The sequence below is a fragment of the Diceros bicornis genome, chromosome 11, assembly GCF_020826845.1.
Source record: "Diceros bicornis minor isolate mBicDic1 chromosome 11, mDicBic1.mat.cur, whole genome shotgun sequence".
Lineage (NCBI taxonomy): Eukaryota > Metazoa > Chordata > Mammalia > Perissodactyla > Rhinocerotidae > Diceros > Diceros bicornis.
In genome coordinates this window covers 39675280-39699622 of record NC_080750.1, presented here as the reverse complement: position 1 = coordinate 39699622, position 24343 = coordinate 39675280, and the positions used below count along the sequence as shown (strand labels likewise).

At 41.6% G+C, this 24343-nt stretch overlaps 3 protein-coding genes across 5 annotated transcripts in view; 1 reads left to right on the top strand and 2 right to left on the bottom strand.

Annotated features, from left to right (window-relative positions):
* The window catches only part of SH3D19 (SH3 domain containing 19), a 162974-nt gene that overhangs the window by 24588 nt on the left and 114043 nt on the right, over positions 1–24343 (top strand). The gene's annotated exons all lie outside the window — the stretch shown is intronic.
* Positions 478–23026, bottom strand: LOC131411390 (serine protease 48-like). Its single transcript, XM_058550190.1, is given in 7 exon segments — positions 478–612; positions 615–875; positions 3226–3395; positions 4091–4356; positions 6359–6521; positions 22445–22768; positions 22958–23026. Coding segments are annotated over 6 exon segments (1047 nt in total). The 5' UTR covers positions 22497–22768; positions 22958–23026.
* LOC131411389 (serine protease 27-like) lies at positions 18299–22492 on the bottom strand. The gene is made up of 6 exons (XM_058550189.1): positions 22262–22492; positions 21936–22095; positions 19937–20211; positions 18965–19131; positions 18510–18765; positions 18299–18338 (listed from the first exon to the last, which is right to left on the bottom strand). The coding sequence occupies exons 1-5, from the start codon at positions 22335–22337 to the stop codon at positions 18670–18672; spliced, it is 774 nt and encodes a 257-aa protein (XP_058406172.1). The 5' UTR covers positions 22338–22492; the 3' UTR covers positions 18299–18338; positions 18510–18669.

Sequence of the window (24343 nt, the reverse complement as noted above, 5' to 3'; positions counted from 1 at the left end):
TTTTTTGGTGAGGAAGATTTGCCCTGAGATAACATATGTTGCCTGTCTTCCTCTTTTTGCTTGAGGAAGATTGTCCCTGAGCTAACATCTGTGCCAGTCTTCCTCTACTTTTATATATGGGATGCTGCCACAGCATGGCTTGATGAGTGGTGTGTAGGTCTGCGCCTGGGATCCAAACCCATGAACCCTGGGCCGCCGAAGTGGAGTGCACGAAGTTAACCACTACACCACCGGGCCGGCCCCAAGGACCTTCTCTTTTGCCTTCACCAATACGTTTTTTCTTGCCTGCTTCTCCAGTGGCCATTTAATTTGTGTCCATAAATACTTATAGAAGGCATGCTTCCTGCCTTGCAAGATGCATAGTCAGGAACAAAGAATGCCATGTACAGAAGTGGTGCCTTATTTCTCGCCTATTCAGATTCCAGCCACAGATACATACTTCCAGAATCAAGAACCTCAAACCAAAATCATTTCTAATTATTTTAATGAAGTCATCCAGAGTCCCAGTGACTCTCCTGTGAGTTCTCTGCCCCTGGGGCTTATTCTCCATGCATTTCCTTCGTAGCCCTGTACTTGGCCAGTGGCTTCAGCTACACTGCCTACTCTCCTGATAAAATGTTAGGCCCAGAGGCACAGGAGGGTCCCAGGAGAGTCAGAGAGAGCAGTACAATAGGGAACAGGAAGTCAGATAAGTCCAGATTGTTGGTATCCAAGATCTCAGCTCTTGAGATAGTGGTGTTAATCCTTTTTTGGTAGTAAATCACATTGGTGTAGACTCCAGGCAGAGATTTACCACATCCTATCCCCCAGCTTACCAATCCTATCTGGATCCATACACCATCAATTTGACATGACAGAGGCCCTCCAAAATCACCCTAAGGAAGAGATAAAGGTTATGAGCATAGTGAAAACGGACCATGAAGAGAAGAGTGGTCATAAGAGGTAGAGAGTTCCTTAACAGGGCAGTGGAGCCCATGGAGCTACAGAACTCTGGACGGAGCTGGATTTCCCACTGCATTAGAGGGAGATCACGGGGATTCTAGAATCACAGAATTTGAAGTTGGCAGAGAACTTAGCTAGATATATCAGTAGTTTCAAAATACTCATCTGTGATAAAAAAGAAATTAATGTGATGAGTTTTTTCACTAAATTTATTCAATTGAATGAAGTGTCCTTATTTTTCTATTCTCAGATTCTTATTGCCTTTTTTAATGTTAAAATAATCCTTTCTTATATTAAATGATAGTGATAGTAGTTGTAGTATGGCTCTGAATCTTGCTGTCTCTTTCTTTTTGTAACAGCTTTATTGAAATACAATTCACAAACTATACAATTCGCTCATTTGAAGTGTACAATTTAGTAGCTTTTAGTATACTTACAATGTTGCTCAAACATCACCACAACCCATTTTAGAACATTTTCATCACCCCCAAAAGAAACCCCATACCCATTAGCAGTCACCCTCATTTCCTTCCAACGTTCCCAGTCGTTGGCCAACCAGTAATCTACTTTCTGCCTCTACAGATTTGCATATTCTGGACATTTTGTATAAATGGAATCATATAATATGTGACCTTTTGTGTCTGGCTTATTTCACTTAGCATACTCTTTTCAAGGTTCATCTATAATGTAGCATGTATCAATACTCCATTCGTTTTTATGGCTGAATAATATGCCATTATATGGATTTACCACGTTTTGTTTATCTAGTCAACAGTTGATGGACATTTGAGTTGTTTTCATTTTTTGGCTATTATGAATAATGCTGCTATGAACATTCATGTACAAATTTTTATATGGACTTATGTTTTCATTTCTCTTGGGTGTATACCTAGGAGTGGAATTCCTAGGTCATATAGTAACTTTAACCTTTTGAGGAACTACTAGATAATTTTCCAAAGCGCCTACACCATTTTACATTCCCACTTAGGTGTATGAAGCTTCCAATTTCTCCACATCCTCGTCAACTCTTGTTATTATCGATCTTGATTATAGCTATTCTAGTTGGTGTGAAGCTGTGTCTCATTGTTGTTTGATTTACAAATACTGAATATATGGATGGGAAATCTTGGCAGAGATACAGAAAAATGTGCTTGTGTGTGTGTGTGGGAGGAATAAAAACAAATGGTCATTCTAGAACTAAAAAAATATCTGAAATAAAAATTTCATTGGATGAACTTAACAGTAAAATGTAGATGACAAGAGAAAGAGGCAATGATCTTGAATATAGATTAATTTAAAAGTGTCCAATTTGAAGAACAGAAAAGGTAAAAATAAAATGAACAGAATATCAGGGACCTGGGTGAAAATATCAAAAGATCTAACTCATAAATTTCTGGCTTCAACCAGAAGAAGAAAAGAGAGAAATGAGGTAGAATAATATTTGAAGACAACATGAATGAAAATTTCCCCAGTTTTGATGAAAGATAAAAAACTAGATTAAAAAAACCAAAAACTCGATGAATTCCAAATATGATAAATACAAAGAAAATCACACCTAGCACATCACATTCAAACTTCTGCCAGTCAAATATGAAGGAAATATATAGAAAGCAGCCAGAGCAAAACAACATATCACACTCAATAGAGGAAGACACAGGTGATGGATGATTGTCCATCAGTTATGATTAGGAGACAATAGAATGACATCTTTTTCTTTTTTTTTCGATAAGAAAGATTGGCCTTGAGCTGACATCTGTTGCCAGTCTTCCTCCTTTTGCTTGAGGATGATTGTCGCTGAGCCAACATCTGTGCCAATCTTCCTCTATTTTGCTTGTGGGAAGCCACCACAGTGTGGCTTGACGAGTGGTGTGTAGGTCCACGCTCAGGATCCGAATCCATGAACCCCGGGCCACCAAAGCGGAGTGTGGGAACTTAACCACTATGCCACCAGGCTGGGCCAGAATGACATCTTTTAAGTGTAGAATGAAATGTTCTACTTGAAAAATTAAAATGTTAGTAATTCTGTGTCAACTTCTTAATATATTTATAAAAATGTATAAGTCTGTGAAAACTCAATGACCAATGGTTAGCATTGCTTTAGATCAACAGTTGAAGAGATTAAATTCATAGATAAAGGTTAAGTGACTTGTTTAGGGTAACACAAGAATTATTGTCAGAACTCTTTTCTCCTGATTCCCAATCCACTGTTGTTTACAGATAGAAAAACGTGGATCCAAATTAAGATCTCATGTTAAAAAAAAAATTTCAAGAGCAAACTCTAACCTGGCAAGAATCCTTCATTTTATGAGTATCACCAGCACAAATCATGTCTTCTTTGATGACCGGCTCTACTTCTGGCAATGAGATACTGATTGGGTTGTAGAGTTGTTCACAAGCCTGGTGGTCAATGATGGGTATTTCTGCTTCCTGGAGGGTGGAATGGTAATCTGTATCTGTAGAGATAGGCAGAGTTGAAAGGAAAAGCAATCTGGAAAGCTACAAGGGCAACATACAGTCATGATGTGCAGAAATCTCTGAATGGGAATCTAAAAGCAAAATACAATCACTTTCCAGTCATATTTGCTAATGAAAGAATTTTTTTGGGTACAGTTAATCTAAAACAATGGATAATTCAAAGTTATTTCTATTTATTTGTGGTTTTTCTAATGTGTCAATGTGGGGTGTTCCTAATGTTCTAAATAAAGAGAAATTCTGATACATTTTGTTTAAGTGAAAATGTGGGTATTCTGAGGCATTCTAAAACTTCTTCCTTTCCCATTTTTCTGCTCCCAGCTCATTTCCTGTCTTGTCTTTACTCCATCCTGGGAAAGAGTTGACACAACACTTTAAAAACAGATTTAAAAAATGCTAGACTCTCTCCAAACTTTAAATCAGATTTGTTAACCTCTGTTTCAGAGAGGTAATTATTTGTTTAAATTGTTAGTATCTGTTCTTGCAGCTATAGACTCTAGGCAGGATATAAGAGTAAATAAAATAAACATATAAATGTGAAAAAAGACATTTTATTTGAAGACTTATAGATAATATCAATAGGTTGATCTGGTTTTGTTGAAAAATATTTGCCATAGTAATGATATGCCTGAAATGTGAGTGTTCTGGAGTAGGTGCAAAAGGGTGACATTCTCACCTTCACTTTCCTTAACTTTTCCCCATCCAGTCATCCAGCAAGAGCCTGGAACTGTCAGCTGCTTTGTGATACTGGGCAAGCAGATGGGCAGGATGGAAGAAGTGAAGGTGACTCTAGAGACCAGTTTCAACAAGGCGATGTCTGCAGTTATATTTTGAAATTTGGGATGGATGACGATTTTGGACACATGATGCTTCACACCTTTATTTGAATTGCCTATTTTAATCGATCTCAGCCACACAGTATATTGCCAAGGAATCCAGGTCCTAAGGGAAAGAGAAAGAGGAGAATGAAAGTAGAGCATGCTTGTGTGCTACAGCTGGATCAGAACGAGCTACCTATGTGTAGCACTAAGTCTCTAGGCAAGAAAGGAGGGTAATAGACTTGGAATTAACCAGACTGCTTCCAACTTGGACTCGAGTTGGTTTGTCTGTTTTCTCCTTCGCTCCCTGACCACTCTTTCTTTTGCTGTCCACTGTTTCTATGGTCTTCTCTTATATGCTTATGGCCAGAGTTTTGTCCTACATTTTCTCCCTAATTCTCTTATTCACCTCTCCCATTCTCCATCACCTTTTCCCATTTCAGCCATCACCTTTATGCTTAATAGTCATTGTTTTTTTATTGCCAGTTTTTATTTCTGAGCAGTAGACCTTTATTTCTAAATAAAAATTTAAAGCAAAGTATAACCACCAAAGTTTTATTTATATATATACACACATATATAAAAGTTTACATATATACTACTTAAAATGTCAAGTAGTTTGATAAGATATACAAAATAAATAAAAAATAGAAGTTCTCTGCCTTACTGCCCTCAATTCACACTATCCAAAGGCAATCACTTTCAACTCTTAGCTCTTTCTCTTAGTATTTTCAAGAAACCCTATATATTGCTATTAAAATTTTTTTCTTTCACTTTTAGAATATTGTATTTTTACTGTAGAAGGTGAGGATTGAGCCAACAATCACTCCCAACCCCCACCCCCTTCCTTTTCACCATCCTCTTATCCTAAGTACAACTTTTTGTTAGATCAGTATTTAATGTGTATGTTCTTGTGACTATGTAAACATTATTCACTACTGGGCCATATTGGGTACTGTAACTACATTTCTTGTAAAACTTTTTCCTTCTCCTGGAGTTAATAATGTGGTCTCCCTTCTTTGTTTTCTTAGTTTTCTGTATACCTATCACTAATTCATTATTCATTCCCCAAACTCTGCCGGAAGTGTAAATCTCTCAATATGTTGAAACCTGCCAGGCATTCAGTCCATACATACTATCTTTTCTGGAGACCTCTGCCCTCTTGCGCCAATCTTGGCACTTTTCTTTATGATTTTCTAGGGGATTCTCTTCTGTGTTCTATCTCCTTTTTTCTGGATCCCGTGTTTTCCTGATTTTTTCCCCCCTTTATTTTGGTGAAGCACATTCTCCTATGGCTTCCTGAGAAAATGTGCATGAGAGATAATATTTTTGCTGCTTTGTATATTTGAAAATGTCTTAATTCTATCCCACACTTGATTGATAGCTTGTATATGGGTAAAATTCTAGTCTGGAAATAATTTTCTCTCAGCATTTTGAAGTTACTACCCTATTTTCTTTGAGCTTTCAGTGTTGTTATTGAAAAGTCCTGTCATTTTGATTTCTGTGTGTGTGTATATGTATATTATCTATTGTTGCATAGCAAGTTACCACAAAGCTTAGAGGCTTCAAACAACATATATTTATCTTACAGTTCCTGTGAGTCAGGAATCAGGTGTGACTTAGCTGGGTGCCTCTGACTCAAGGTCTCTCACGAGGCTGCAATCAAGGTGGGCTGCAGTCATCTCAAGGCTTGACTCCAGAAGGGTCTGTTTCCAAACTCACTTATGTTGGCAGGCTTTGAGTCTTCACTAGCTGTTGGCTGGACACATCAGTTTTACATGGGCCTCTCCCTAAGGCTACTCACCGCATGGCGCCTTGCTTCTCTCACAGCAATAGCTCTGAGAGAGAGCTCAGATTGTGTTTGTGACCCCAAAAAAGCTGAAGACAAAATTCCCTGACTGGTGTTTAGGAAGTGATTTGGCAAAAAGTAAGAAAAGTTTCTAATACAGTGCCTGTCTCCATCATTTCTTTTTCTACCTCTATGCCCTGTCCTTAGTCCAAGGTGACCTAGGGTTTCCTTTTGCCTACCCATCTTACCACTTTCATTTGTCTGTTGATTCATTCACGAAATCATTCAAGTGTTTATTGAGAACCTATCTGTGTGCTAGCCACCAGCTAGAACTCACGATTGTATGCAGTGTGCTGCTGTCAGTATCCACCTCTCACTGATGAGGGAACCTCCACAGACATGGGTCTGTCCCAAGTGCAGGCTGACTTGCCAAGGCCAGTGCCCCGCAACAGCATCCTGGCCACCCACAACAAGGCTTAAGTATACAGGTCGTCCACATACTAGAGAAAGAGGAGAGGGGGAATTGTGGAAATCTGGGTGTCCTGTTCCTCCAGTCCCATCTTCTCATCGTCCCCAAACTTCCATCCATTCCTAGGACCTGAGTCCGCCCTAGCCTCCATACTCCATTCTATTCCAGTTCCAAACCCAGTAGTCTTGGGCCCAAGTGGAGACCACTCACCTGGCAGATCTTTCTTTTTGGGAGAAGAGCATAGGCAAGACCCTAAGATAAACACACCATATCATTAATATATAATAACACATCTTATATCTAGATTCACTGAACAAGAGAGGCTTCCCACATATTGAAATTTCTCAGATTGATGTTAAAGGCCAAATTTTTATAAATGTCTACCCATTAGTGGGAATCTTGATAATTACATACTTACCTGCCTTCTTTAGCAGCATACATGGAACATAATCTTTTACTTGATGATTCAAGGTTGTCATCAGGAATATCAAGTATATTGGGTTGTAAATACAATGATGCCTTCAGATGCTTTGGAGGTTTATAAGCTGTTTACTTTTGTCCTGTTTTCTTTAACTGAATTGGCATTTTGTAGTACTTGTGTATTTTGTACTTTCTTTTTTGCTACCTGTTATCTTTCTGCTACTCTCAGCCTACCCTGCTTTTAAACCACTGTGGGCCAGAAAAATAAATCAACAAGCTTATGCCTGAAATCATTGAATAGCATTTGTACTTTGAGTTCCGGCTGCTTGAAATACTCTTTTCCTAGATCCTCTTAGCTAAATCAGTCATCTCCTTCAAGTCTTTGCTCAAATGACTCCTTCTTAGTGAAACCTTCCTTGACTACCCTATTTAAAATTACAACATGCCTCTTGCCCCTGTACTCTAGATGCCCCTTTCCTTTCATAGTATTTATTACTTTCTAACATGCTTTATGATCTACATGTTTAATATGTGCATTGATTATAACCCACATGAGGGCAGGGATCTTTGTTTTGTTTACTGCTACTTCCAAGAGCCTTGGAACAGTGCCTGGCATATAGTATCCCCTCAGGACTTTCTCCGGGCACACTATTCACAAGTAATATCCCATGGGTGAAGTGTCATATTATTCTATATGATAACTTCTTGAGCCAAAAAACCTCTGCCTCTCCCCTCCCCACCCCACCTCAGGGGCTCACCCAGCAGAAGGACAGTAGAAAGACACAGCCAGCAGGGCCCATGTCTCTGTCCTCAAAATCAGCACTTCCTGCTCTGGACTCAGGCTTCTAGGGAGAGGCCAGCTGGGGAGCAGCCAGAGAAGGGGGCCAGGAGCAGCTTCTTCTCCTAGATGGATTCCTCTGCTTCACCCCGCTCCTTTCCTTTGGTTTTTACACAGGGCCAGGCGCTGAAGGGACCAGACTTCAGACATGTAGCTTCTGGGACCAGGACCCAGGACCCAGGGGGAGGAGCTGGGGCCTGAGGTGCCCCCTGCTGTCCAGAGAGAGCAGGCTATCTGGGGTTTCTGCCAGTGGGGTGGGGGAGGGAAAGTAGAAGGGGGTGAGTGCGGTAGCTGCCTGCCCCTGGTACGGAGCAATGGGCTCGCTCTGCTTGCCGCCATCTGAGCCAATTAATCACAATGAGTTAGAGATCGAGAAACAAGATGTTTAATTAGATTAGCCAGCAAATCAGAAGACAGGTGACTAATGTCTCAAAGACTCATCTTTAAAGATTACAGAATCTCGAGGCAGTTATATAGGGAAAATGGGCAGTAAGGAGGGGGTCCAGGGATGTTGGTCTCCAAGCGTGACGGGCTCCAGGCATCACATTGTTCCATTATTCTGTCAGCTGTGATGGATACCTTGTAGGTGTGTTTCCCGCCTGTGGTCAGACTGTTCCTGGAGAGAAACTCATAGAACAAAGTTTTTAATTTATCAAGCTATTGGGGAATACATACATAAGCAGAGGCCATAAATCAGGAGAGCATGTGAATTTTTTGGAGTACATGCAGAGCAGCAAGTAGTCACACGGAGGAGGGGCTAGGGCCATTTGGTGTAACAAGATGGCCTCACTTATGCTACTTATACCCTGGGCAGGTTGGAGGGCACTGGAAGGAACAGGACTCAGTCTGCAAGGAAATGGAAGATGGACAGGATTCTCCAAAAGCAAGAAATGGAAAAGAGGAAATAAACCCAGTACCTGGCTAATTTTTCCTCATTTTTTTTTTTTTTTGTGTTTTCATCTTCATTACAATGTTAGCCATAGAATATACTACAAGTCAGATTTTCTGGGAAATAGACTCTTACGACAGAAATTTGTTTGCAAGAAGTTTATTGGGGAGTGGGGTCAGGATCAACACCGCAAGGGGGGATGGAGGTAGGGTTGGTAGAGGGAGAATTAAACTGTAATGCATCTGAAACAGAGGCCTCAGCCAGCCCTACAAGTCGCTCTGGACCTGGGCTGGCCCTGCAGAGATGTCCTGAACTGAGACAAGAAGGCTGGGCCTTTGGACTTTTGCATGATTGGATGCAGGCTGCCTCCAAGGAGGGGGCGTTACCTAGGGTGAGGTGGCTCTGTTGGCAATTCTTGGGATGGGACTTAGCTGTGAACTGTCAGCAGCCAACACTCCTGGTTGCTCGGAGAATGAATGCGTCAGTCCTGAAGTGGGATCTGGGTGGTGCAGCACAGCGTTGGCTACAGAATTCTTCTCTGTGCCTTTTGTGTTTTCTGTACCAGTTGATTGTAGGGCACTAGGTCTGTGGAGGCAGAATTCAGTGAACTGTTAAAGCATGTTATCACTCACTTATAGCTTAAAATATTGGGAGGTTTGAAAGAACCATGTGATTAATTAAAAAATAATGGAAGACCAGAAAATGTAGCTATTTTGATAAGGTTTATTCAGTTATAAGCAACAGAGACTCACTTAAACTAGCTTAAACAAAGAGAGGATTATTTTAAAGATTCTGTTATGGGTTGAAATGTGTCTCCCAAAAAACTCATTGAAGTTCTAATCAGAATATGACCATATTTGGAGATAATGCTTTTAAAGAGGTAATTGAGATAAGGTTAGGTCATTGAGGGTGGGCCTTAATCCAGTATGACTGGTGTCCTTATAAAAAGAGGAGATTTGGACACAGACACGTACAGAGGGAGAAGATGGCTTTCTACAAGCCAAGGAAGCCTGGAATAGATCCTTCCCTCATGTGCCTCAGCAGGAACCAACCCTGCTGACACCTTGATTTCAGACTTCTCACCTTTGGAACTGTGAGGAAATAAGTTTCTGCTGTTTAAGCCATCCAGTCTGTGGTACCTTGTTACGACAGCCCTAGCAAATGTATACAGATACCTATGGAACAACGAAGAGAAGAGAGTAACAGGAACATCTGGAGCTATCATAGGGCGGACTTGGAGACCAGAATGGGAGACCAGAACTGCAAGGGAGCTCAGGATTCATGATGGCTCAAGAGCTCATAGCAGGAGTTCAGGATCTTCACTCTGGTCCTTTGCCATTTATATGGCTCAACCACAGTTCATGTCTTTTCTTTCTATCCTACCATAAATGACCCAAGTTCTTCCTTATTTTTAGTTCAGATTCCCAAGAATTTGAACAGATTATCTTTTCTTACCAGGACATAGGTTCATGGCTGTGGACTAATTGTCTTTGGAGTAAGTGCCCTTATGCATGAAGCGGGGAAGATGAGGATGCAAAAATGTGGCCAGCTAAGCAGCAGGGACTGTTGTGGTGGGTCAGACGCCAAATTTGCTATATCTCAGTACAGTAAGATGTTTACTTCTTTAAACACATTTTTTAAGATTTTAGAAGTGAACACTTGAAAAAAATTAATTTTCCATTTACCTGTTTACTGACTGCCACAACTATTAATTTTTACCTAACTTATGTTTCTCAGATCCACTTGTATTCGTTTGTGTCGCTTGATGGGAATGAAAATCTACTACTATTACGTTTATGTTAGTTCCTCCCTACATTTTTAATGGTTTTCGTTTTATGTATCCTATTTGTGTGTGTGTGGTTTATACATTCATTCTGGTTGTGTGTCTATCACTCACTGTGCTTTTTATCATCATATAATGACTCTCTTAGTACTTTTCACCATAATTTTTTCTGAAATTAATGTTGCAACCTGCAGTTTTTTTTTTTTTTCCTGAGGAAGATCAGCCCTGAGCTAACATCCATGCCAGTCCTCCTCTTTTTTTGCTGAGGAAGACTGGTCCTGAGCTAACATCCGTGCCCATCTTCCTCCACTTTATGTGGGACGCCGCCACAGCATGGCCCAACAAGCAGTGTGTCGGTGTGCGCCCGGGATCCAAACCCAGGCCGCCAGCAGCAGAGCAAGCACACCTAACCGCTATGCCACAGGGCCGGCCCCGCAACCTGCAGTTTTATCCTGCTCATTTAGTTGAAGAAAAAGATTTCTTATTCATATCACAACCATCTGTATGGGTATTCTAATTAATTTATAGTATCCATAGGCAATTTTAACTATTTAGTCAACTCATTTAAGTATATCTTTTAAAAAAGTCAGACCTCATCTCAAATTTGAGATTTGCCTTCAATTCATGTTTGGAGTAAAGGTAGTGATTTTGCAAAAACACTTTTGTGTTTTGTGATGTCTTTTGCAAAGACATCAAAGCTCTGTACAGGTCTTTCTGTTGATTTATCAAAGGAACAGAAATTTGCTAGATGCTCATTGCCCTGTGAGGGTCTTGTGGTTGTCCTAGATCTGTAGACTTTTATGTACCTGTACAAATCTGAAGTCATTGGTTAATACTCTTTACATATTAGTTGGACTGCTCACAGAATCTCTTCTTTTCCCTTCTGTTTAAATGTTTTATAAAAATATATTTTTGGTTTGGTTTCAATTTAGTTGGAAATAAGCTTTATTGGAAGTAAGACAGCAGCTCCTTACTCAGAACATTGGAAGTAAAAGGAAAGAATTAAATAGTTATCTTGCTTTTCTTGTCCAAACTGTCGTTCAGAGTAAAAAAATGGGCTTAGCTGATAAGGGAAGAATTCCAGCTAATAAATGTGCTTGGACTGATAGAATATGAAAACCACCACTTGTAGCCCCTCATGAGATAATTGATTCAAAGGATGATTATCAATAGTTGAAAGCTTTAGATGAAAGGTTGATGGAGTGCTCAAGCTGTAATCATTTGAACCCTCTGATCAATCTTAGCATCATGAAAAGTAGGATAAGGCAGACATGTGCCTCTTGTTGTGACATCGTATAAAGCAATATCCAATGAAGTATTCTTGTTAAAAAAAGGTGAAACTTGAATCTCTAAAGCTGCTTCCACTTATAACAAATGGGGGGGGGGGTGAAGGAATAAGTTAAATTACAACACAAGGAAATTAACTGACAAATCCAGAATGTGGGACATTTTATAAAACAACTGGCTTGGTTTCTATAAGAAGTCAATGGTATGAGGGTAAAAAGGGAGGGAAACTCCTCTAAGTGAAAAGAAACTTAAGAGACATAAGTGGGTCTGCTCCTTGTTTGGATCCTGATTTAACAAACCAACTCTAAAAACACATTTTGATACTATCAAGGAAATCTGATAATGAACTGGGTATTAGATGGTATGAAGGAATTATTGTTAATCTTGATAGGTGTGATAACGTCATTGAGTTATGTAAGAAAATGTCCATTTTTAAAGAGCGAGTTGGAAGCTATGAGTCCTTTTTAAATCTAAGCTAAACTCTTATCATATTAGAGAAATCTCTGGTTTTCAGCCCACAGTGCTCTTCTGTCATTTTCAAGGGGATGGGTATATGACCTTAAGCAAGTCACCTTTTCCCTAAGGCCTGTTTTTTCCTGTTGTACCATGAAGGCTTTGGAATCAGTTGATGATCTCAAAGATTCTTCCTCTAGAGATATTTTTCTTATTTTTGGTTTACCAATCAAGAAGCATGCTGGTTCTGCCATTTTACTGCTCCCTTGCTTCTTTTAAGATAAGGAAGTGCCAAGGTGTGAGAAGCAAGAGAGTAGGTGCTTAATGGTCACTCCAGAGACTTTCTTGAAAATAGCTCTTTTAGCTTTCTGCTTCTCTCATCATGCTCAGTCTCCAGATCTTAGATTCTCTGTTCCCAGATCATTACCCTGTCATCGTTAAAGTTATCTATAAATACGTCTGCTCTACACAATAACTGTTGGTTTGAGAAGTGGCAATGTGGTGGTGGTGGTAAGAACTTTATTACTTGCCACATGGCTGTGGCCAAGTTACAGCCTTTCCCTCTTTGTAATATGGGAATAATAATACCCGACAAGATTTTTCAAGAATTAAATGAGATCTAGGGCAAGTACTTAGCTTGGGTTTGGCCTATTTAAGCATGCAATAATAAATAGTAGCAGCTATTTTTATTATGGTTGTTGTTGAACTAATATCCCAGTATTAAATATTAACTTAATTCTGGGCAAACAGGTCATCTTGGTGATGGCTTAGATTGATGTTGATGGTGCCTATAGATCAGGATTTCTCAACCTTGGCACTATTGACATTTTGGGCTAGATGATTCTTTGTTGTGGGGAGCTGTCTTGTGTATTGTAGGGTGTGAAGCAGCATCTCTGGCCTTTACCTACTAGATGCCGAGAATACCACCTACCCTCAGTTGTGACAACCAAAAATGTCTCCAGACATTGCCAAAGGCCCCCGGCGGGGCAGAATCACCCTCAGTTGAAAACCACTGCTGTATAGCAAGGATACCACTTTAGGAATGCAATCTTCTCTTGAGCACACTGAGAATAAAACAGGGACAACAGTAGATTTGCAAGTTTTGTAGCGTTTTGCCTTTATTTCCAGGAAGGGCAAATGGATTCCATTGTCTCTCTTTGAATTCAACCCATCAGATCAATCTATTATATTGGAAAATGAGTAATCCTCTATGAAACAGTCTCCTAAAGAATACCTGATTTCCCTAGCACATGTGTAGCAGGCCCTAGCTTTTGTCTTTTCTGTCACCTTGCAGCAATAAACACCTATGCCCTCTATTAAAAGATTCAGTCTTGGGGCTGGCCTGGTGGCGTAGTGGTTAAGTGTGAGCACTCAGCTTCGGTGGCCCGGGGTTCGCAGGCTTGGATCCTGGGTGCGCACCGACGCACCACTTGTCAAGCCATGCTGTGGCGGCGTCCCATATAAAGTAGAGGAGGATGGGCACAGATGTTAGCCCAGAGCCAATCTTCCTCAGCAAAAAGAGGAGGATTGTCATCGGATGTTAGCTCAGGGCTATTTTCCTCACAAAAAAAAAAAAAAAAGATTCAGCCTGGTCTTAGTCCTTGAACTCGGACAAGAAATTTTTAGTCCAACTTTAGTTCCACTAAGCAGTATGTCCTGGAACTAGTTCATATAAGCCCTGGACAACCTTTTAGAGACAACCTTCTTCCCAGCTCTTTGCCTTATTGGCCAGTCTATAGTTTCCCTCGCCTGCACTTACCTTCTCCACAGGGACTGATCTGCTCTGAGCTCCATCCTACTTGCCCACTGGATGCCCTTTAACCAGTCACCCTTTGCAGAAGTTGGTCTTGTTCTTTTGAAAGAAAAAAGATTTCCCTTTTTATATTTATTTGCTTATACTCATATTAAAGGAATTCTTCCTTATGGTTTTGACAGCTGGCTTTCTATAGTCTATAGCTCTCATTTTATTGTTCAGAAAATAAGATTTGATACTTTCTGTTTGCAAGACACTATCCTAGATGCTGCTAGACGCTCAAGAAGTTGAATAGGACAGCAGGTTCTCTTCTCAAGACTGTTTTTATCTATTCAGAAGGAATAGATAAAATGTGTACCCAAATAATATAAATGGAGACTATAAGAGGAACAAATAACTAGAACTAGAAGGCAGGTGTTATTTTGGCATAGTATAAGGAAGAACCTTTAATAGAGCACTCTAACAATGAATGGAGGTAAGTTGGTATTGTGGAAAGAGCCGTGTCTTTTATTAGACAGTCCTGGATCTGTGTAATCAAATACTAGCTATGTGATCACAGGCAAGTTACTTAGCTTCTCTGAGCCTCAGTTGTTTTATGTGTGTGTTTTCATTTGTGAAAGTGGGATAAATAATACCTTCTTGAGTTGTTAGGACTATATAAGATAATATTTAAAGTGACCAGCATAGTAACTAATACAGAGGGGGCATAAAGTAACATATAAATTCCTGTCATAGTTAGGGGCTGGCCCCATGGCCTAGTGGTTGAGTTCAGCCTGCTCCACTTTGGCGGCCCGGGTTCATGGGTTTGGATCCAGGGTATGGACCTATATCACTCATCGGCCATGCTGTGGTGGTGACCCACATACAAAATAGAGGAAGATTGGCACAGATGTTATCTCAGAGTGAATCTTCCTCAAGCAAAAAGAGGAAGATTGGCAATAGACATTAGCTCAGGGCGAATCTTCCTCTGCAATAAAAACAAAAACAAAAACAAAAAAAACTCCTGTCCTAGTTAGAGATGAGGTAAAGATGTCATGTCACCCAGAGAATCTACTGAGGCAGGTCTTTCACAGGCAATATGACTTGGCTCAAATCATCTCAGTGTAGGCTCTGGGCCCTTATCTTTTTGGCTTCTGAAATTCAGGTCTTGTCAGAGCACCTGGAATAGATCAAATTCAAGAGACTCACTCACTAAATTTTGAGAGACTTGTATATGAACCAGAGTGTTTATTTGCAATGAAGCCTATTCATTTCCATTATTTGGAATTTTCATTTTTCCCTACCAGGGAGCACATCTTCTTGATATGAGTAGGGAAACCAAATTAGTAAGTGGGTGGTGGTTTGAAGTGGCTTCAGGTCAGAAGAAGTGGAAATGGCCAGTCTCCATGAGCATTTCACTTACTAGGTTGAAATAGCACTTCTTTAAAAAAACTAGGTGAAAGAGCACTTCTCCATAACAGAACATGTTTTTTAAAATAAATGTGAAGTTTATATTCCTCAGACTCAAAGTCGGTCTCTCTTAACAATCTAGGGTCTAATGAACACATATAGTTGTCTGGCTTTTGCTTTAATAGATTCTATATTGATCATCCCCTTCATAATACTGTTTTTCTTCAGTGGGTGCATAATACTGTTGATTAGATTTACACTTTCTCAGGTATGATCTCATTTCTGGTATGTTGCTTTGAGATTATATCCACATTTCCAAGTATAGCTTATTCCTAAAACACATAAGCATGTATTTACTGAAATTTTTTGGGTTCTTGCTACAGATAACTATCTCACTCCATCTCACCCATTATTTGTATATTTTATTTTATTAAGTTTCAGTTTTAGGGGATTCTGGTAGGCAAGGGGTGAGACAGTGCTGTGTAGTGAAAATAGTTCCCCCATTCCCAACAGTTAGTTAGTTAGTTAGTTTTCCAATGCTGCTTTATTAAGAAATGTAAGGATCATCCATTGGGTCTATTAAACAAGCAAATTTATGCCTTGAGTTGTATCAGAAAACTTGTAAGGTGCCTTCCAACCATTTTATTTTATGATTCTAAAACCTGCTTTTATCTCCTTGTTGGATTCCTTGGCTTTAGTATCTAGATCCATCATCTTTTCTCACATTCTTTTATCTTTTTTACTGAGAATCCCACATATTTAGTGAGTTTATCTTTTCTTTTGCTGAAGCATTTTCCACAGTGTCAATTATGCCTTGCTTGCAATTCTGTAGTGTTGTCATATAAAAAAAAAATCCTGAGGAGATCTTAGTAACATGAACAGTGTCCTTTTGAGAATAAATTGTAATCATTCTTTGAATCCTGCTTGTATTTTATATAATTTTTGCATTTGGGGAATTAATTTTTCACAAGGTTCTTACTATTTTCTTCATAAATATGGCAAGCTTTTTAATGGCCCAGATTTAATTTACTTATTTTTGTGTAATTATCTTATCTTTGCAGTTATTAATGAAAATTTTCATTTTCAAACAATGATTTTATTGGTATTTAATGAAATTTGAGCAAAGGATGTTCACTTTGCTGTTGTTTATTCCACTGTCTCGCCAAAACTCTTCCCAATTATTTTTTACTACTATTTGTCAAGTAATACAGAGTATCCTGTTATTATTTTAATCAGTATCTTATGAAATCCATAAATTAACCTAGCTCTGGCCAGTGTTGGATCCCATATTCTTTCCCACTCTTTGTATAATAGAAGCCCAGGAAAAGGATATGGATAAAGCAGCGATACATTTCTTATATGAGACATGTTCTCAGACTACTCTCTGTTTACAGGGTAATATGAGTTGGAAATCTCTCTAATAAACACCTTCCCTAACCCCAGTATACCTATTAGCACAATCATAAAGAGCTTTCAGTGGGTGGGGTTAATGAGTGACTCAGAAGGCATTCTCCCCCAAATACCTCTATTTAAAACTCCCTCATGCCTCTATTTAATCCATGACTACTAAACACAGTCAGTCTCAGCTCCTTAGTCCAGACTCTTCCCTTGCTCTGCCTATGGTAGGCAGCCTTTAAGATGGCCCCAATGATTCTTGCCTCCTGATATTCACACCTATTGACTCCCTTCTAAAGAATAGAATACAACAGGGGCCGGCCCCATGGCTTAGCGGTTAAGTGCGCGCACTCTGCTATTGGTGGCCCGGGTTTGGACGCACCGCTTCTCCGGCCATGCTGAGGCCGCGTCCCACATACAGCAACTAGAAGGATGTGCAACTATGACATATAACTATCTACTGGGGCTTTGGGGAAAAAAAAGGAGGAGGATTGGCAATAGATGTTAGCTCAGAGCTAGTCTTCCTCAGCAAAAACAGGAGGATTAGCATGGATGTTAGCTCAGGGCTGATCTTCCTCCCAAAAAAAAAAAAAAAAGGATAGAATACAACAGAAGTAATGAGATGTTAGTTTTGAGATTAGGTTATAAAAAGACTGTGGCGGGGGCTGGCCCCATGGCGCAGGCGGTTAAGTGCGCACGCTCCGCTGTGGTGGCCTGGGGTTCGCCACTTCGGATCCCGGGTGCGCACCGATGCACCACTTGTCAAGCCATGCTGTGGCGGCATCCCATATAAAGTGGAGGAAGATGGGCATGGTGGTTAGCCCAGGGCCAGTGTTCCACAACAAAAAAAAAGAGGAGGATTGGCAGATGTTAGCTCAGGGCTGATCTTCCTCAAAACAAAAATAAATAAATAAATAAATAAATAAAAATAAAAAGACTGTGGCTTCCACCTTGGATGCTGTCACTTTATCTTGGATCACTCACTCTGGGGGAAGCCAGCTGCCATGAGACAGCCCTGCAGAGAGGCCTATATGAGTGAGCTTAGAAGCAGATCCTCTGAGGCCTGCCACAGATATATGAATGAGCTTGGAAACAGATCTTTTTCTGTTTGAGCTTTGAGATGACTGCAGCTGTGGCTGATAGCAGCAGCAGCCTCTTGAAGGACCCTGACCCGAACTACCTAGCTGAGCCCTCCCTGATTACTGACCCACAGAAACTGTCAGATAGTAAGTGTTTGTTGTTTTCAGCTGTTAAGCTTTGGGATAATTTATTATACAGCAATAGGAAACTAATTCACTGCCCTAGGCTCCTCTTGCCTAACGTGCTTCAACTGAAACCTTCTAATCTTCCGAGTCCCTGCTTTTTCTTCAGAACCTAGTCTAGTCCCAGATTGCATGGTTTCCATCTTGAATTCAGCCAAGGGCAAACTAATTAACCTCTCTGGACCCCAGCTTCTTCATCTATAGAATGTGGGTATTAGTTGGGCCGGGTGATTTCCAGATCCCTTTCAGCCCTGAAGTTCTGTGCTTCTGGATTTTCCCAGGTCCTGTCTCCAGTTTCATCAAAAGAATGAATATGAGAAATAATAGTTAGAATCAATCAAACTTTATTAACACTGGGGATCTTGCTTTCCAGGTTGACCTGGGGGAAAAAAGGCAACAAACAGATTAGGTTTATGGGGGCTGTGCCTAGAGGTAGCAGAACTGCATTTGTCTTGCTTAATCTTCAAAATCTCTCTTCAAAATCCCTAACTTATAGAATTTCCCCCTACTCCCTCATTCTTAATTGCCACTTTACCCTGGCTATACTGACCTCATCCGCTTAGGGTAGCTCCAAGAAAATGAGAGGCAGAAGTATAACAGGGAGGAGCCCAGAGATGTCCAAACTAGGAGTAGCAGAAAAGTCAGTATGTGAGATGGCTGATTTCTCAATCTAAGATTTGTAGAAACTGATGTTTGTATATACTGCAGGTTCATTGGCTCGGATGCAGTTTGATTCCCCCGCTCACCACTCCTGCCAGGACCCAGAAATCCTCCACTTTACACATCAGAGGATCTCCTCTACTGCCCTGGGGGAGAGAGGAAAATTGGCTAGACGATGCACTGTGCAGAGGGAGAGACTCTCCAATAGTCTAGCCAAGAACTGTGGAGTTAGGGCCTGTCCAGGCACTTCTGGGTTCACCTGGGGACTCTGAGGATAGGAGACATGGAGGAAGCACACTGGGGAAGGGAAGGGCTCTGAAAGGTGCCTATAGGATGGAGTCTTACTATACACTGATCCATCTGCCCCGCAGGGAGCTTGGAGCAGATCATAGCTTCACTGATGATGGGCTTGACTCCATGCAACAAGCTTTCTTTCTGATAGTAGTCACTGCATGTCTGGAGATCAGTGAGGGGCACTTTTAGCTCCTTCAGTATAGAAGATGGCTTCATATCTGTTAGGTCAAAGAGTCAAAGCTGTCTTAAAACATTAGGAAGAAACTTTCAGCTACCAATATAGATTTCATGCCTCTGATTTTCAAGAGTAGCTCTGATTTAGAATATTCTGGCCGCATATTAGGCAGCATTCTGATTTCTGATTTGGGAAATAGCCTGAAGGCTGAGTTCTCTGGATCTGAACAAGGCCAAAGGCAGTTGCTCCTGCTCAGATACCACAAATAATAGAAAAGTCTTGTGATTCAGAAAAACCCAAAACAATGATTGAAGTAGAATTAAGTTGTTTGGCTTTGGAATATATTTTTATATTTCATAGACTATAAAAAGGTAGATCTAATATACTGAGAAGAATCAAAATTGTTGATACAGAAATGAAGCTTTACTTTCCTAATCTGACTCGGGACTTGCTGAGCAGTCTTACTTTGTTGAATACATCTTCATGTCTGCTTCCCCTGTCCACCTGCCCGCACACACTCTACTCAGGTGTAGAGGGAGAACTATATTACTTCTTAGACTGAGAAGTATCCTCTCTCTAAGTTCATTGCCCTGTCCTTTTCACTTTTAAGGTCTTAGCACTATTGCTAAACAAGAGCAAAAGCAGATATGAATAAGCAAAGAAAGTACAGCAGAAGAAATATGAAGGAGGCAAGGGGAAGGTACAGGATCAGGGAGAATGCGAAGTCTGCATATACCTCAGATTAATTGCCTGGAGAGTGCAATACATGTGGTGCTAGGGGTGGGATAGAGAGTAGGGGGAGAGAATGTCAGTTGAGGAAACAGCTCAGAAAATCTACTTATCCTCACATTGGTATATCCCAGAATAGCCCCAGCCAGTCACCCAGCAGGAGGTTGAGTTCTTCAGCTGGACTGCAGATGAGGGGAGGCAGATGGGCAGGACAACAGGGCTAAAAGAAACTGGGTAGGCCAGTTCTGCCATAGCGATGGCGCTAGATGTGTTTTCCTGGAAGTCAGGGTGGGGAATAATCCTGGACACAGGTATTATCGTCATTTTGGAGTCTGCGCGACCAAAGACCTGAAGCGACCTCACCAATACACTGTATTTTCTGGTGTCCTTAGACCTGAGAAGAAGAGAAGCAGAACAGGTTCCATGGGTTTCTTGTGACACTGTCATGGAGTGTCACAGCAGAGCCCATAGTTCTGGAAGTTGCATTTTTACTCTAGCTCTTTCTAAGCGTTTGTTCCTGCAATAAGTGTTGAGCATCTCCTGAGAATATAAATGAGACTTAGACGTGATCTGGCCCTCAGAGGGCTTTTGGTCTTAAGGATTGTGGCTGTGTATGTGGGGGGGTGGGGGTGGGAGTGGAGAGGAGAGAGAGAGACAAGCAACAAACAAGTAAACAAATATAAAATTTAAGTTGTGATAAATGATATGAAGAAAACAGACAGGATTTTAAGTTAGAGAGTAAAGGATAGGGAAAGAGTCTTTGGATTGGGTGATCAGGGAGGGTCTTGTTGAAGAGGTAACTTTTCAACTGAGTCCCAAAAGGTAGGAGTCAGCCATGAGAGCTATACGGAAAAGCATTCCAGACAGAGGGAATAGAGTATGCAAAGGCTGTGAGGGTGAGAAAGAGTTTGGCAGTTTCTAGGAATTGAAATAAACCTGGAATAGAATGGGAATGAGGTTGAAAAAATGAGCAGATATCTGATGATTCACCACTTGTAGACCACAGTGAGGCATCTGGCTTTTATTCTAGGTGTCTAGACAGCCACTGGAAGATTTGAAGGAGGGAGTGACATGATCTCGCCTCTGACTTTTGAAAAAAATCACTTTGTTGTATGTATGAAGGTAGCAAAACCTATTGTACTATTGCAGTGGTCCGAAGATAGCTATGTTAGAGTCAAAGTATATTTTGGAAGTAAAACTGACAGAATTGGTGTATGCAGTAGATGTGAAGGGTGAGGGAAAGTGAGGTTCGTATTTCTGGCTTGAGCAACTGGTTATGTTGTTGAATGAGATGGGAAAGACAGAGAGTGAAATAGGTTTGGAGATATTTGTGGTGGTAAAAATTATAGTTCTGATTTGAACACATTACCTTTGAGATACCAATGAGATATCCAATGGAAATGCATCAGAACTAGAGTTCAGAGCTAGTGACGTAATTGTGGGTGTTATCAGCAAATATATGACTTTTTTTTTTTTTTTTTTGGTGAAGAAGATTAGCCTTGAGCTAACATCCGTTGCCAATCCTCCTCTTTTTGCTGAGGAAGATTGGCCCTGGGCTAACATCCGTGCCCATCTTCCTCTACTTTATATGGGACACTGCTACAGCATGGCTTCACAAGTGGTGCTTTGATCTGTGCCTGGGATCCGAACCTGCAAACCCTGGGCCACCCGCGGAAGTGGAGCAGGCGAACTTAACTGCTACACCCCCAGCAGTTAAGTTCCTATATTAGGCCCCTAATATACAACATTTTAAACCAGAGTAATGGATGGGTACGGTCACCTAGAGAGAGTGAAGAGGGCTCAGGACTGTGCATCCCGAGTGGTGTGAGGATGTGGGCTGTAAAAGGAGGGGAATGTCTCCTTGGGTAGAGACTTAGATTGGGGGGGGGGGAACGACCACACTTTTTTAGGCGCTCATTTCAATCAAGATGATTGTCAAATATGAAGCCTGAAGTCTGAGAGTAACTGCAGTGAACTGAGAGCTAGAGCAAGAAACATTTGGACCCACTTCTGCGGCACAACTACTTTATGGGGCAGTGCAAGATAAACTCCTCTCTGACCTTAGCCAAGGAGCTCCGGTCACCCGCGTCCCCTGGTACTTCTTCCCGAAGCACTCACCGGAAGCAGCTCGCCACCGTCAACACCCACCGCTCTGAGATGAGAGTGGCGGCACAGACGTGAAACAAGCCCTGGCGGATGCTGACCTGCCAGGGCCACTGCCCCCCGTTGGCCTCCCTGCCTGAGGCGATGCCAGAGGAGACTGCGGGCCGCCCACAGACTGCTGACAAAGAGGAGAAAGGCGTGGGAGACCTGCCCCAGAAACCTGCCCCTCTGCCCCCACCTCTCCCTGCTTATTTCCCAAACTGGTGTCCTCTCGCCTCCTTGGCACAAATTCCCTTCCCTTGGTCCACCCAGGCATGCTCTCCCTGGCTGAGGTGCCTTACTTGACTTCAAGAGATTTTCTGGTTCCTCCTCATCTGTGACTAGGGAGAGAAAAGGAGAAATGTAGGAGACACCCATGATGGATTCTTGTTGCCATGGGAGGCCCACGCCCCATGCCCTGTGCAGCCTCTCCTGGGCTGGAGCCTCTACCCTCGCGGAGGACTCTCCTCACCCCAGGGGCTCACCTGAGAGCCCCAGCAGAAGGGACAATAGGAAGACACAGCCAGCAGGGCCCATGTTCTGTTCTCAGAATCAGCACTTCCTGTTTCCTGGACTCAGGCTCCCAGGGAGAGGCCGAATGGGGAGCAGCCGGAAAATGGGGGCAGGACTAGCTTCTCCTCCTAGTTGGATTCCTCAGCTTCACCCCTGTCCTCTCCTTTGGTTTTTACCCCGGGCCAGGCACTGAAGGGACCAGGCTTCAGAAGTGCAGCTGCAGGACCCAGGGGGAGGAGCTGGGGCCTGAGGCGCCCCCTGCTGTCCGGGGAGAGCAGGGTGTCTGGGGTTCCTGCCTGTGGGGTGGGGGAGGGGCAGTGGGAAGAGGAGTGTGGGCACTGGAAGAAGCAGGGGTCGCTCTGCACAGTGACCTTGATATGGGGCGGGACCGGGCTCACAGATCTCCCTCTGCCCAACCTGCTACATCTCAGGGACCTGCCCTAGTTGCTTCCATCTAATTCCCCCCTGACAGAGAGTAAACCAACCTGGGGCAGGTCCCTGCGCTTGAATCACAAATGGCTCTGCAGAGTGGCTGCTCCAAGTGCTTGGCCTCTAGAAGGATTACAGGGCAAGAGGAAATAAAATAGAGGAAATAAGCCAGTCAGTTACCTGACCAATATTTTCTGCTTTCTCTCTTCCCCTTTTTTGCTTCAATTTCTACCTGTTGTAATTTGTTCTTTGCCTTCCTAAGTCAGTAAGTATTTATTGGGTCTTTACTGTGTATGAGATATTGTGCTAAATGTGGAGCAGGACATATAGAGAAGCATGAATCATGGGAGCTGCGTGCCTTCAAGGAGTTGACCATCTGGTTGGAGAGAGGTGTGATAAGGAAATAATTCAGGATGTTTTCATTTGTAATTGATACCCTGTTTATTTAAAAACAGGGGTAGGGGGCTCTGAAAGCTGAATGACAGAGCATTTGTGTGCATGACACGGGCTGTTCAGCCTCATTCCTGGCTCTGCCACAGGTTGGTTTTGAGAACTTTTTTTTTTCGTGAGGAAGATTAGCCCTGAGCTAACATCTGTGCCCATCTTCCTCTACTTTTTTTATACATGAGACTCCTGCCACAGCATGGCTTGATAAGCAGTGCATAGGTCTGCGCCTGGGATCCGAACCTGCAAACCCTGGGCCGCGGAACAGGAGGGTGCAAACCCAACCACCACACCACCAGGCCGCCGTGAGAACTTTTGAGCTTAGACAAGGCACATAAGTGCTGAGCAATTGGTGGTTGCTTTTTTGAAAACGTGGTGATGATGAAACAGTTATTGAGCCTCTTTAATGTTCTAGGCCCAGTGCTTGACACAGGAGGGCATCATGGGTACAATAAAAATGAGCAGGATTAGAAGGCCTGTAGAAATAAAGGGGAGATTATACTTCCAAAAATCAAGAATGAGATTATTATAATTATTGAAATTGAGAATTAATTTAACTTGAAGCTTTCTAGAGACCAAGGCGGAAAAAAAAAAAAGCTATATAGCTCACATCATTTGGTAGTAAGAGGCATACTCTTTAGTCAGGAGATAATCTTTTTCCCCTTGGCAATAAATTCAATGAGTTTGTTACAGTATTTTAAAAAGCACATTTGTTAACATAATAAGCCATTTTGTACGGGACTGAGAAACGTTCTTCGTTTTTTATGTTGTCTCTTAATGAATACTGATGCCGTCATTTTGAATCATGACTAAGGCATTTCTGTGAAGAACTAAACGAACTTAAATCAAGTATTGTTATGTAACTTGAAACAAAAGTAGAATTTAGAGAAGATGCCTCTTTCCTCTTTCAAATACCACTCTTTCCAGCTGTGCTTTGAAGAGGTCCATATTCTCTAGACATTCTTGGGACTGACATTTTGTTGACATTTTATTTCCTT

What these genes read in the sequence shown, in the direction of transcription:
- LOC131411389 (XM_058550189.1), bottom strand. Translation starts at nt 22,337, where the DNA reads ATGGGTGTCTCCTACATTTCTCCTTTTCTCTCCCTAGTCACAGATGAG. An exon ending in ACGGTGGCGAGCTGCTTCCG is followed by an intron (nt 20,212 to 21,935) that starts GTGAGTGCTTCG and finishes TCTTCTTCTCAG; the next exon opens with GTCTAAGGACACCAGAAAAT. An exon ending in CTATTCTGGGATATACCAAT is followed by an intron (nt 19,132 to 19,936) that starts GTGAGGATAAGT and finishes TTGACCTAACAG; the next exon opens with ATATGAAGCCATCTTCTATA.